This window comes from Rhinatrema bivittatum, chromosome 14 (genome assembly GCF_901001135.1).
Source record: "Rhinatrema bivittatum chromosome 14, aRhiBiv1.1, whole genome shotgun sequence".
NCBI classification, from domain to species: domain Eukaryota; kingdom Metazoa; phylum Chordata; class Amphibia; order Gymnophiona; family Rhinatrematidae; genus Rhinatrema; species Rhinatrema bivittatum.
In genome coordinates, this window is record NC_042628.1 from 10,885,440 (window position 1) to 10,899,439 (window position 14,000).

At 41.5% G+C, this 14,000-nt stretch overlaps 2 protein-coding genes across 3 annotated transcripts in view; one reads left to right on the forward strand and one right to left on the reverse strand.

Moving 5' to 3' along the window:
- The window catches only part of AMZ1 (archaelysin family metallopeptidase 1), a 45,553-nt gene that overhangs the window by 22,935 nt on the left and 8,618 nt on the right, over positions 1 to 14,000 (reverse strand). Inside the window, exon 2 of one of the 2 annotated variants that reach the window (XM_029577553.1) lies at positions 6,319 to 6,461. The exons of the other annotated variant lie outside the window; for it this stretch is intronic. The gene's annotated coding sequence lies outside the window, so the exon portion shown is untranslated. The remainder of the gene's footprint in view (positions 1 to 6,318; positions 6,462 to 14,000) is intronic. 2 annotated transcript variants of the gene reach the window in all.
- Positions 3,574 to 14,000, forward strand: part of LOC115076097 (probable cytosolic oligopeptidase A) — a 28,469-nt gene continuing 18,042 nt past the window's right edge. The window contains exons 1-4 of the mRNA XM_029577213.1: positions 3,574 to 3,659; positions 6,554 to 6,610; positions 7,962 to 8,137; positions 9,273 to 9,332. Of these exons, the coding sequence (XP_029433073.1) occupies positions 8,103 to 8,137; positions 9,273 to 9,332 (95 nt within the window). The 5' untranslated portion in view covers positions 3,574 to 3,659; positions 6,554 to 6,610; positions 7,962 to 8,102. The remainder of the gene's footprint in view (positions 3,660 to 6,553; positions 6,611 to 7,961; positions 8,138 to 9,272; positions 9,333 to 14,000) is intronic.

The following is a 14,000-nucleotide window of genomic DNA, read 5'->3' on the forward strand; positions in this document are numbered from 1 at the left end:
AATCACAGGAATTCGTTCTTGCCCTCTGACTCGCCTTCTTCACTGGTTGTGTCCGTGATGAGGTTTTTCCCCGCAGCTCCTGGTTCCTCTCCCCGGCTTCAGGGCCTGCTCTGTTTCTTATATGTAGGGGAGGTTTGACCAGGCAGCGTTTGCCCGGGGCTCAACAGCATTGCCAGGGTGGCGTCGGGCACAACGCATGAGATCTGAACAGGGGGGCTTCCCAAATCGTGGGTCGGAAACTCAAATGCGGTCACAAAACCTCCCGCTGCAGCCTCCGAGTGCCACCTGTATTGGTAGTGGAAGGTAGGGATGGGGGCCTTTGAGCCGCCTGCGGTGGCCCCACTCTGTCATCCAACTTTATGCACCGGGACTCAAGGAAAAATGTTTCTGCTGATCCTGGCCAGAGGGATGTTTGTAGAAGGGGCTGTTTGAAGGGAGGGGTCAGATGAAGGAGGGGCTTTAGGGTTGGGTATGCTGGAAGGGATTGTGCGTATGGGGAATACTGGGAAATGTAAGAGAAGAGCTTGAAGTGAGGGGATGTGAGAGAAGGATTGGAGGAGAGGCTGGTGGGTGAGAGAGAAATAATGGGGGATGGAATTATAAGAAAGGGGTTTGGGAGTACGAGGATCAGCTGGAGGAGGGGGATGTAAGAGGGCATCAGCTGGAGGGGAAGGAGACTGAGAGAAAGGATCACGTGGAGAGACTAGAGGTTGAGAGAGGGGGAGAAGAACCACACCCTGCTAACTTGTTTTGCTTGTCCTCTGGGGTCCTGTGAATTTTCAAGTGGGTCAGGATGGGACGTCCCTGTAATAGACTTTATGAGGCAATCTGGTCACGGCAGTGTTGGGTTATGGGAGTGTGATCGTCTGCTTGTATCTTATCCCAGAGTCCGCACTGCAGGAGGCTATTTAAACTCTTGACAAGATTGGCTTTCCTAAAATTAAAGAGATATCCAGTTCTTAGCAGAGGCACATTGCAGGCCATCTGGCCATCTCTCTTCTTGGCATCTTCTGGTGCCATCAGCTTGCCTCTCAGAGCACTTTATGTGATGGAAGTCAAAGAATATTTTGTCATAAGTGTAAATAAATGTGCTAAGGACTTGATGTACTAAGAGGTTTTTCTCATTCTGGCTCTTAGTTTTTAGTGCTTTTCAACCAGGGCTGAAAGCCTATTTAGTTATTTATTTTCTTAGATGTATTCATGGCTTCAATCCACAGCAGCTGAAAGTGATTTACAATTTTGTCGAAAAACATATAAAAGAAAACAATAAAATACAAGACAAGACATCTATCCTAACAATCTTTTGTTAATCATACATCAATATAACAAGCCCTAAAATATCTCAAAATTTTCCTGCTAAATGTACATCCTCTGACCCTAATCTGTATCTCACACTTCAGAATAATAATTCCTAAATAATCTGGTTTTGGCATTTTTCCTAAAAATCTAAGAATCTTTTTGAAATCGAATGGCCTTCAGAAGAGAATTCAACAATTTAGGGGCCACATCAGAAAAACTCTGCTGTGCAGTCTTAACTAGATGCACTTCTGAAGAAGCAGAAATCATTTACAGCTCTTTCTAGAGTGATCTCAAAGCTTTGCTTCACAAGTACTCAGGTCCTGCATCTGACAGGAACCAAAATCTTTAAAACCTCTAGCTTCAATAGGAAGCTAATGGAGGCACTTCAGCATTGGCGTCATTTGATCCCTTGCCTTTAAGCAACTTTTTCAGAGTCCTCTGGGGCAACCCACAAGGACTGAGTTACAGTAATCCCATCTGGTATCAATAAGATTTGGGCCACATGAACTAAATCTGCCTTAGACAGCAAAGATCTTAACTACCAAGCCATCCTCAAGACCCCAAAGGCTAACTTCAATATCACTGCAACCTGGGGGCCATGTCCAAATCTAACGTCATTCTCAGATCACGTACGATTGAGTGAACTGGCAAAGCGATATCCACCCAAACAACCTCCACATTAGGCTTCAGTTTATGGTTACTAAATCACAGAGCAACCTGAGTTGCATATTCGTTTAAAGACTTCAACTCTTTAGGATCTAGAACCTTAAAAGGGAATCAAACTTGTACATCATCCACAAACAGATAGTGGTTTGTACCCTTGAACTGAAAAATTGTAGTGATCCAACCCATCCCTCTGTCCATCTGTCTGGGTGCAGGAATACTAGTGACAATTAGAATTGCATTGAGTGAGGATATTAGTTACATTTATAGAAAATTAAGTCTACAATATATAAAAACTTCAATGTGCGAGCCAATGATACTGCCAATTGGTTCAAGCCAGTGACACCAGTGCTGTGCAGCCTGCCCCCATCAGCCTTTCCCTCTCTCTCTCTCCCCCACCACTACCACCACCCTCTCCCAGCATTCTCTCTTTCTCAGCCCCCTCACTCTGTCTCCACTCTCGTTCTTTCAAACTACCAACTCTGCTCACCAGTCTCTCTCTCCCTCAACACCCCACCCTGTCCCTCTACTCCAGGGGTGGACAATTCTGCTCCTCAAGCACCACCAACTGGTTGGGATTTCAGGATATCCCCAATGAATGACAGAGATTTGCATGCACATTGCCTCAATTGTATGGAGATGTCTCTCATGCATTTTCTCGAGGGATATCTTGAAAACCTGATCAGTTTGTGGCCCTCAAGGACCAAAGTTACCCTCCCCTGCTCTAGTCTCACTCTAGAAAAAGGCCATCCCAGTGGTAATTTTCTAAAGTGAAGGTACCGGATTGGGGCAGTGGCATCCATCTTCCACTTGGGAGACAAAGCAGATTTAAAAAGGTTCCAGGTGAGCAACAGAAGGTTTCAGATTAGTGACCTGCAATGACTTGGTAGAAAATCACCACTGGCCTTTCCTGCTTCTTTTCATCTTTGTGGATTGATTTGAATTTGTGTTGATTGATTCATGTTCCTCCAAAGCACTTTGATTACAAATGCTCAGGAAGCATGAATAGATAAACAGAATAAGTTTTGTATTTTAGTTACCTAAAATTATGCTTATTCTGGTCATTGGAAGGGGTTTTTGAGAGAAAAGCTTCCCTTGGGCTAAGTGCAATATGAGACTCAGTGTTCACGGCTGTTCCTTTATTTATTGAATTTGTTTAATAATTTTTATATACCGAATTTTTCATGCGAACATATCAAACTGGTTTACAGTAGGTAACAAATATTCATTTAAAAATATTTGCATTTCCAAAAGAGAAAAGGAAGTAAATACATAGTTTTATAATATAAATAAAATAAAGAATTAAGCAAAATAAAATAGTAAGCTAAATAATCATAAAATTTAAACAGATAGAGAGGAGTATAGTTAGAGGATAGATAATAAATTCAAAAATATATACATTACCTTGATATACATTCAGTAGTCCAAAATCGTTAAGTAAGTAGCTCTTGGTAGGCTTGTTTAAATAGCCATGTTTTTAATGCCCTTTTTAAATAATTTTGAGTCTGTTTTTATGACATCATTGCTTTTATGACATCATTGCTTCTTCTATTAGGGTTCCAGTAGTCTTGGACTATAAAGGATGGGAGAGGTCTGGTATCCTGGGAATGAGAGGCAGACGTCTCCAGTTACAGAGCTGGAGAAAGACGGACGCTCACTCAGTGCTGGAGCTTGTAACTCCTGAAGTCTTACCGGCTGTAAGTAAGAACTTTGAAATGTCAGGTTCCCAGCTCTGGATGTCTGTAAAGGTACTGTCCGATGCCCGTGAAGACTGTTAGTGGTATTATTGCTTTCCAATTGCCACTCTCTAGGTCAGTGATCTTCATTCTTTTTTCAGGTGGGGGGCCAGTGACATTGAAGTTGCACTGCCTATCACCACTAGTCTCTCTCTCAAGTCTTCTCCTAGCCTGTCCCACCACCGTGCATCTCTCTTTCAATCCACCCACCCTGTCAGCATCACTCTCTCTCTCTCTCTCTCTCAAATCCCCCACCGCCATGTACATTAGTGCTGCTCTTTCTCTCTAAAACCCCACTAGCCTGTCACCACCAATATCTTTCCCGCAGTGTCTCAGTGGCTGGCGGCGGGCAAGCAGCCCTCTTCCTGCACATCCAACGGAGCTGGAGCATGGCTGGTAGTCACAAAATCTTCCCTTCCTGTGTAGGAGCACAGGCCAACGACACTGCTTGTTAGATGTTGGCGGTTTTGCATGGGATTATATGGAGAAGCTGAAAAATGTTTACTGGGAGATGAGCCATGAAGCGGATCCTTCTAGGAGCTATATTAGAATTTTAAGAAACCCTTTTTATAATCAGTGTACCTCAGTGAGGGAATTTTGGTTCAAGAATGATATTTCTCCTCAAGAAAAAACTCTTTGTGGAATGATACCTGATCATGATCCCCAGTATCTCCTCCCAATCTCTTCTTTCATCTCACCATTCACCACAAACTTCAGTACTATGGTCCTTCAGAAATTTTGGATTCTTTCCTGACTCCTGAAGGCTACCTCGCTCTCTATTCAACATCCCAGTCTCCTCTCCATCCATGGTCAACATTCCCTCAAACACTAATAAATACCAAAAGACCACCTGCATGTTTTAACCATACTCTTACGTAAATTATCCTATTCAATTTAGTTTGTTTTTTTTTAACTATTGGTAATCTCAGCTACTTCCCTTTACACTTTCCAAATAAATCATTATTTGTTCCCTCCAGTCCAAATCTTCACCGACGTCCTGCTTTATACACCCTAGAAAATCATCCTGTAGTCTGCCCTTCTTTTGACTCACATGAATAACAGCATGAAGGCAATATTTTGCCTCTCAGAGGCACTATTCTTGTATGGAAGAGCAAGACATTCTGTGAGATATAGCACGCAGCCTGGGTCTGAAGTAGAAAGACAGGATTGAAGATAAAGATTATGGGGCAAATACAGACAGTTGAAAGCTGGAAAAGAGGCTGAAGAAAGTAGCCATTCAGGAAGGCCGAGTGAGTAAAAGAAGCACTAGCTAGAATTTGAGCAGAAATTGAATAATTGTAAATTGTCGCATGAAGAATGTATAATGAAGCTTTTGGAGCCTGCCTGGCTCTGAATTATGGACTACATTATCAGCTACATTACTATATGCATTATCCTCCTTATTGTTCTAGTGATGTCTGTAGACAGGCAAGGAAGCTGCACTGAGCATGTGCAGGTCATGACATGTCCTCGAACTAAGGGCAAGAAGTCAAAAACTGCCCGCTCACACTTCATTCTCCACCTCACTTCAATCGCATACTTTGTGCAACACTTATTTGTCCTGGTTCCATAGAATTCGGTGGTGAAAACCCCAACACTCAGACATTAAGGAAAAGAGTATTACAGGGCAAATGTTACAAAACTTGACATGTTACAGCCTCTACCAGTAAACATGTATGCAAACTCTATCACTGTAGTAAAGAGCAGTTGTGGCCATAAAGAAGAAACGACCTCTTCAAGTGACTAAACATACCTTTCTGTTATGCCTAGCGTGCATATAACTTCATTTTTCCAATGCAAGGGTGTCCTGACATTTCATCATCATCGTCATCATCATTATTATCAAGTGTTGTCTTTGATACAAAGATTGGCAATTCTATGTCCAACCTTCTTCGTGGCTTCACCCATATTTCCATATTCAATTGAACTGAATTTTAATTGGGTCACGCCTTTGTATGGGTAAAGCCATACTCAGCGTTTGTTATAAAATCACAATAGCATTAAATTCATATAAACATAAATACAGCAATAAATGATTAAATACAAAAATAAAACATCATAATATCACAAGTACAGAAAATTAAATCCCTGATAGAATGCATTCCATCCACCACTGTCACTAGGGAAAATAGAAAAGACTGTACAAGAAAGCTAAAATAAATTACCCACTCCCTACTCAATCAATGCATGAAATTACCCAAAGTAAAAAAAAATAATAATCCTACTCAATTTCTCTAAGCCCCCCACAACCACCCAGAAAGCCTACAGCAGAGACCTCCTTTAGGTTTGCTCCTTCAAGAGCGACCGGTCCCTATCTCCGGGATCGCTTAAGAGGCCCGAGTGGATGACATAAGTGGAGAGGAGGCAGGGACTGGGAGCAACAGGATCCTTACCGAGTCAGGTAAGGCTCTCACTAGCCTCCTTGGGGTCAGACTTGGTGGCAGCACCTTCTTCTCCTCTCCCCAAGAGGTCCATTTTTTTTTAACATCGTTGCCCCAGGCTACTCTCTGCTTTCATTCACTCCTTTGGCCTCTATCATGCATTCCATCACTAATCTGCCACCAGAATCTCCGAGAACATGACCAGCAAACCTCATTTTCCTTTTGATCAGGTTTCCTACCTCCCATCATCTCATGAACTCTTTCACTTCAGATCATGGCCTTCCAGTTAATCTTCGGAGTCCTTCTGTAACACCATTTCAAATGTCTGCATCTTCAAGATGATCATTCTTGCAAATCCATGTTTTGCTTGTGTTTCCTGCCACTGAGATGTATGCACTCTGTTATTTTCTTCTCTGTCTTTAAAGTTAAGTTTTGTTGAATTAAGAAAACTAGTAAAGTTTCTATGTTTTACAGATCGACAAAAGCAACAAGAGGAAAAGTAATGCTTGAAGTGGATTACAGACCCTGAAAGTAAATGATCTGTTAAAGAAACTCTTAGTGATTCAGCACGAGTGAAAAGAAGTAACTTTTATAGACTAACGCAGGAGTCCTCAAACTTTTCAAGGGAAAGGCCACATCAAACATTTCAAGTCATTCAGAGAGAAGGGGGGGATGGGATTCCACTCTCCCTCCCCCACATCCCCCTTGGAGTCTGAACTCACTGAGGAGGGGGAGGGATGATTTAGATGATTTGAATGCTGGGAAAGGGGGGAGGCAACTGGTGACTTGGCTCTTCGGCCATCTTGGATCCTGTAGGCTGAAAGAGTGTATGACTTTCTGGATAATGTGACTATAATTATTACGTAACTTGGACTTTGATAGCTTGAGGAGGCTTTATATCAAGGATAGGTCTACGCTCATAGGTATGTTTTATTATGTTGTTATAATTTAATTTGAATAGAAGACTGCTCTGTATTTAGGCAGGCTCACCATCTAGAGGCCTATGTTGTATTATACTGTTATGATTTTTTTTTAACTCTTTAGTTTTTATTGTATATGTATTTTAATTTGGTACTGAAAATGCAGTATTATTTTTATGTCTTGAACCTAGATATTCTGGGTAAATGCAGAATATAAATACCTATTTAGATTAGGTGAGAATAATAATATTTCTAGATTTCTGAGAAGCTGACAGCTTTCACACCCATAATAACCCTGACCCTGCCTTCCCGATGTAAGGGTGAGTGTGTGTGTGTGAGGGGGCGTGCATTATTCCCTTCATTTCCCTTTCCTCTCATTCTCTGCCTCTCCCTCTCTCCCCTTTCTCACCCTCTCATCCTCCTCCCCTCTCTCTCCCCCTTTATCCCCATTATCTTTCATCCCTTTCCCTCTCACCCCCACTCCCCTTCCTTCTCACACCCTCATTTCACTTCCTTCTTGCCCCCTTTCCTCACTCCCTTCATCTCCCTTCCCTCTCTCATTCCTCCTCAATCCCCCCCACCATCTCCCTTCCCTCTCTAACTCCCCCTACTCCTCCCCTCTCCCACCCTTTTATCTCCCCTCCCCTTTCCTCTCACTCTGCCTCCCTAGACTCCCACTCACCCTGTTTGATCTTCAGCTGCCAGGGCCTGTCCTCCCCGCCAGTGACTCAGTTCGGTGGTGCAGATCAGCCAGCTCCTCTTCTGCTGGCGGGCGATGGGAAACCCCCAGCGACCTTTCTGCTGTCACCGACACGGTGTGGAAAAAACCCAAAAATTTCCTGCAGTAGGGAGGCAAAGGACAGCAGGCCAGAAAAATTAGCCGTAGTTTGGGAACCCCTGGTCTAAGTAATAAAGCTTGATTGTCAAATAACCATGGCAGCCGAGTTCTTGTTTTCCTCTAGAACAGAGGAAAGTCCTGCAAAGTCCAGTAAAGGAACACATTTGACTCTGAACAGAGTAGACAAGACAGCCAAGGCCAAGGAGCGATGGATCCGTTGCAGAAATTGGAGAGCAGCAAAGTTTTTGCATGAAGCAGATTGTTCATGAAAAAGACAGAGGGAGTGAGACTGAGGATGCAGTGAGTACCCCAAAACGGACTGATAAACAGGGTAGAAAAGGACAGAGGCTTATGAAATACTTGCATGTGAGATATTTGTAAGTAAGAAGGGCATTTTGTTAAAAAAGTATTTTGTGTTACATAATTCTGTTGCTAGTTTGACAATAGTAGTACATTTCACGTGAAAATAATGTATTTAATAGTTGTTTATTTATTTAACATTTTTCTATACCGTCGTTTGGTGGGAACCGTCACAACGGTTTACAATAAGGCACATAAAAAATTAAAATTAATAGATGAAAAAATAAAGGTGGGGCTAATACATCCCACAAATATATTTTTCACTGCTAGGAGGGTGGACACGGGCTTCCGGTGGAAGTGGGAGGAGCCAAAACAATGGCTGAGTTCAAGAAAATTTGGGTCAGACATAAAGGGACTTTAGTGGCAGGGCAAAGGACCTCAGACTGAGTGAAATCCGTGTGAGCAGCCTGGGTGGCCCACCTGCTCCTGGTCTGCTGACATCTTCCAAGTACTTGTGTTTCTACGTAGGGTGTGTGCCGAGGAAAAAAATGAAAGTTCATCGTGTTTCAATGGGGAGGAGGTTGTGGTGAAATTTCATTTCGTTGGGGTGGGGGTCATTTTTTTGGGGAAGGGGATATTAATTGTGGGAAATAGCGCTCTTTCTGAATAGTGCGAGCTATTTACAATTAGCATGTGCTATTCAGAAATTTGCAAATAGTGCGGGTTATTTCCTGACGTGAAAAACCTGAAAACTTTTGAGTTTTTTGGCTTTGTTTTCTTTTCCGTATTCATTTAAATAAATGAATGCACATCCATAATGTAAAGCGGTTCAATCAGAAGAGCTGAAATCTACTCGCATCCACTACTGGGAGAATCTAAACGGTGGGCTCGGGACAAATGGGACATTATCTAGCAGCGCGGTGGAACCAAATATTTCTCAGTCTGCACTGCTAATTGCAGCTGAGCCTCATGGGGATAATTTGGAGAGTCGGGGTTCCCTCTAGGGCTTGGCGGTATATTGGAACCTACATTTTAGTGCAATAAAGTTACATGAGTGTGCTGAAAGTGCATTGAAGGACTGGGAAAGTGTCAAGGAAAGGGTTTGATGGTTTGATTCTTCACTGCTTGGTTGCAGGTGGTGTGTTCAATGTGCGATCCTCTGTATTACATGGAAAGGGATATTCTCTTTTAAAAGGTAAAATACATTTTTTATTCACTTGGTTTACACCGAATGCTAAGGGACGCCGTGCACTCGTGCATTTGGGAAGGGATATATGCAGTCCCAAAAGACAGAAGATGCCATAGCAAAGACAAATGTTTCTGTCTGGCCTTACGTATCCCTGGACCTTTGCGCCAGACCTTTTTGTGCGGGTAAATTTGGTAAGGAAAATATTAATAATGCGCGTAGACGTGGAAGTGTAATCCACACGCGTTATTTTCCAGTCCTAACCAAAGCATCCCCTATGTGCTGCCGAGCAACGTATTCCCTCTTAGGTTAATTGTCCCATTAATGCGGGTAAATCACCCGTGGCTTTGAGACTCGTCCTCCATGAAGACAGGTCAGGTGCTGTGTCTGGTCAAGGTTCTTGGGCCGGGGAGGGGGGGGGGGGCAGGATTTTCCATAGGGGCACACACCACGTGTAGTCCTTACCATGGAACGTCGTCTCTTTTGATGTCTTACTATTCCTTTTTAATGTCTTTCCTTAAAATAAATTTAAGATCTACTTTATTGGATACCCATTTGCAAATTGTGGCAGAGAGCGGTTAGACAGAGCAATACTTATGGTTTACCTCTGTTTTTGATCTCTGACACTGTTCCTTTTATTGCCAGATTTGACTGTCATTCATTCAGTCGTCTGATAAAAAGATACAAATAAAATTAGATTTAAACCAACAAAGCAGTTGGGTAGAGGCGAGACCTTTACAAAGTTAATGAATGTCTAAACGTGCAGGATTTCAAGACTACAAGGTCTCATCTTCACCTTCAACCTCATTAGTTTTCTTTATTTTGTGAACAGTTTCCAGCCAGCCTTTCTGGCCACAAGCAGTGTAGTAAATCAAGATGTTAACCACCTATCCACATCTCTTGGGAAGACTTTTCGTACAGCTCTGACAGTTCTTTTCGTAGTAGGTTTAACAGACTGATTGTTTACAACTTGATACGCTGCAATTCTTTAAACATCGAAGAGGATTAAAACTCATTTTCAATACTTAATAAAAGAAACCCATGCCAATCCACCCCTAATCCTATAACTTCCCAGAAATTTCCCCTACTAAAATAAAATTACGTAAGCACCCCAATCCATACTCAGTCCTCCTGAGCCTATCACCATAAGCCTCAGACTGATTATAGATCCCATTGCCTACAGTCAGTACAAACCACTTACACCCCTCACTCTTAACTCGATGTAAAGACCACAATAAACAACCACATTTTCACCAACTCTCCGAATTTAAGGTAGTTTAAGGATTTTGAAATACATTGGAATCAGGTTATTATTAAGGAGATTGATGCTAATCAAATATTGGTGATAGAGGCTTTATTTCCTTTGTTTCTATGTTATTTTATGTTTTACTATAATTATAAGTTTTATTTTATTTCTATTCCTTTTAATGTATATATAATTTATTTTATTGTAAGTTTATGGTTTTATTGATTATTTTATGATATTATTCTTTGTAAACCGTTATGATTGATCACAGAATGACAGTATATAAAATAAATAAATGTAGTGGTCCTCAGAGTGCAAAGAAAACACAACCAGCAACTTCCTCAGGAATGAGCTGCACACCAAGAATACGTTAGGCTGAAGTGGGGTTCCCATTATGCTGCTTTTAATTACACAGCACATAACAGCTTCATACAGTACTTAGCATGCTTCCATCGTCTGGTAGCACTTGCTCAATAGAATTCTTTGCTCCCTCCTCATTATACCACCCTTCCCTTTCTCTAAATGTACAATTGAATCTTTATGGCTAGAAATCCCTTGTGTGTTGGGGAAGAGTATAGTGATAGGAGTATACTGGCCAAAATGGTGAGAGACAGACAGTGAAATGCTAAGAGAAATTAGGGAAGCTAACCAAACTGGTAGTGCAGTAATAATGGGAGATTTCAATTACCCCAATATTGACTGGGTAAGTGAAACATCAGGGCATGCTACAGAGATAAAGTTCCTAGATGGAATAAAAGACAGTTTTATGGAGCAATTGGTTCAGGAACCGATGAGAGAGGGAGCTATTTTAGATCTAATTCTCAATGGTGTGCAGGATTCAGTGAGAGCGGTAACGGTGGTGGGGCCGCTTGGCAATAGTGATCATAAGAACATAAGAACATAAGAAAATGCCATACTGGGTCAGACCAAGGGTCCATCAAGCCCAGCATCCTGTTTCCAACAGTGGCCAATCCAGGCCATAAGAACCTGGCAAGTACCCAAAAACTAAGTCTATTCCATGTAACCATGTAACCATTGCTAATGGCAGTGGTTCTCTAAGTGTATCATAATATGATCAAATTTGAATTAATGACTGGAAGGGGTCAGTATGTAAATCCATGGCTCTAGCATTAAACTTTCAAAAGGGAAACTTTGAGAAAATGAGAAAGATAGAAAAAAACTGAAAGGTGCATCTACAAAGTGTGCAACAGGCATGGACATTGTTAAAAAAAATCCCATCCTAGAAGCACAGTCCAGATGTATACCATACATTAAGAAAGGTGGAAGGAAGGCAAAACGATTACCGGCATGGTTAGAAGGTGAGGTGAAAGAGACTATTATAGCCAAAAAAAAATCTTCATTCAAAAATTGGAAGAAAGATCCATCAGAAGAAAATAGGATAAAGCATAAGCGTTGGCAAGTTAAATGTAAGACATTGATTGATAAGACAGACTAAGAGAGAATATGAAAATAATTTGGCCATAGAGGCAAAATCTCACAATAAAACCTTTTTAAAATATATCCGAAGCAGAAAGCCTGTGAGGGAGTTCGTTGGACTGTTGGATGATCAAAGGGTTAAAGGGGCACTTAGAGAAGATAAGGCCATCATGGAAAATGTAAACAATTTCTTTGCTTCGGTGTTTATGGAAGAGGATGTTGGAGAGATACCCATTCCGGAGTAGGTTTCCATGGGTGATAATTCAGATCAACTGAACCAAATCACGGTGAACCTGGAAGATGTGGTATGCCTGATTGACCAACTGAAGAGTAGTAAATCACCTGGACTGGATGGTATACACCCCAGGGTTGTGAAAGAACTAAAAAATGAGATTTCAGACTTATTAGTAAAAAATTGTAACCTATCATTAAAATCATCTGATGTACCTGAAGATTGGAATACGGCCAATGTAACCCCAATATATAAAAAGGGATCCAGGGGTGATCCGGGAAACTATAGACCGGTGAGCCTGATTTCAGTGCTGGGAAAATCATGGAAACTGTTATAAAGAATAAAATCACAAAACATTTAGGTAGACATGGTTTGATGGGCTACAGCCAGCATGGATTTACCCAAGGGAAGTCTTGCCTCACAAATCTTCTACAATTTTTTGAAGGGGTGAATAAATATGTGGACAAAGGTGAACCGGTAGATATGGTATATTTGGATTTTCAGAAGGTGTTCGACAAAGTCCCGCATAAGAGACTTCTAAGAAAACTAAAAAGTAATGGGATAGGAGATGATGTCCTTTTGTGGCTTTCAAGTTGGTTAAAAGACAGGAAACAGAGAGTAGGATTAAATGCTCTGTTTTCACAGTAGAAAAGGGTAAACAGTGGAGTGCCTCAACGATTTGTACTTGGACCAGTTCTTTTTAATATATTTATAAATGATCTGGAAAGGGGTACAACAAGTGAGGTGATCAAGTTTGCGGATGACCCAAAATTATGCAGAGTAGTTAAATCTCAAGCAGATTGTAATGAATTGTAGGAGGACCTTGTGAGTCTGGAAGACTGGGTTTCTAAATGGAAGATGAAATTTAATGTGGACAAATGCAAAGTGATGCATATAGGGAAAAATAACACTTGCTGTAGTTACACTATGTTAGGTTCTATCTTAAGATTTACCATCCAGGAAACATCTAGGCATCATAGTGGATAGTACATTGAAATCGTTGGCTCAGTGTGCTGTGGCGATCAAAAAAGCAAACAGAATGTTAGGAATTATTAAGAAGGAATTGGAAAATAAAATAGAGGATGTCTTAATGCCTCTGTATTGCTCCATGGTGAGACTGCACCTTGAATACTATCTGCAGTTCTGGTCACCACATCTTAAAAAGGATATAACTGCACTGGAGAAAGTGCAGAGAAGGGTGATCAAAATGATAAGGGCATAGAATGACTGCCCTATGAGGAAAGGCTAAAGAGGTTAGGGCTGTTCAGTTTGGAGAAGAGATGACTGAAGGGGGATATGATAGTTATACAAAAGCATGAAAGGACTTGAACAAGTTAATGTAAATCGGTTATTTACTCTCTCAGATAATAGAAGGACCAGGGGGCACTCCATGAAGTTAGGAAGTAGCTCATTTAAAACAAATCAAAGTAAATTCTTTTTCACTCGGTGCATAGTTAAGTTCTGGAATTCATTGCCAGAGGATGTGGTTACAGCAGTCAGTGTAACTGGGTTTAAAAAGCTTTGGATAAGTTCCTAGAGGTTAAATCCATAAACTGCTATTAATTAATAAGCAATAGATCTAATGTTTGGGTACTTGCCAGGTACTTGTGACTTGGATTGGCCACTGTTGGAAACAGGATGCTGGGCTTGATGGACCCTTGGTCTGACCCAGTACGGCAATTGTTATGTTATGTTCTCATTCTTGCACTCCTCTTTGCTCCCCCTTCCCCCTCACCTCCATATCCCTTCATTCTCCCCCTTC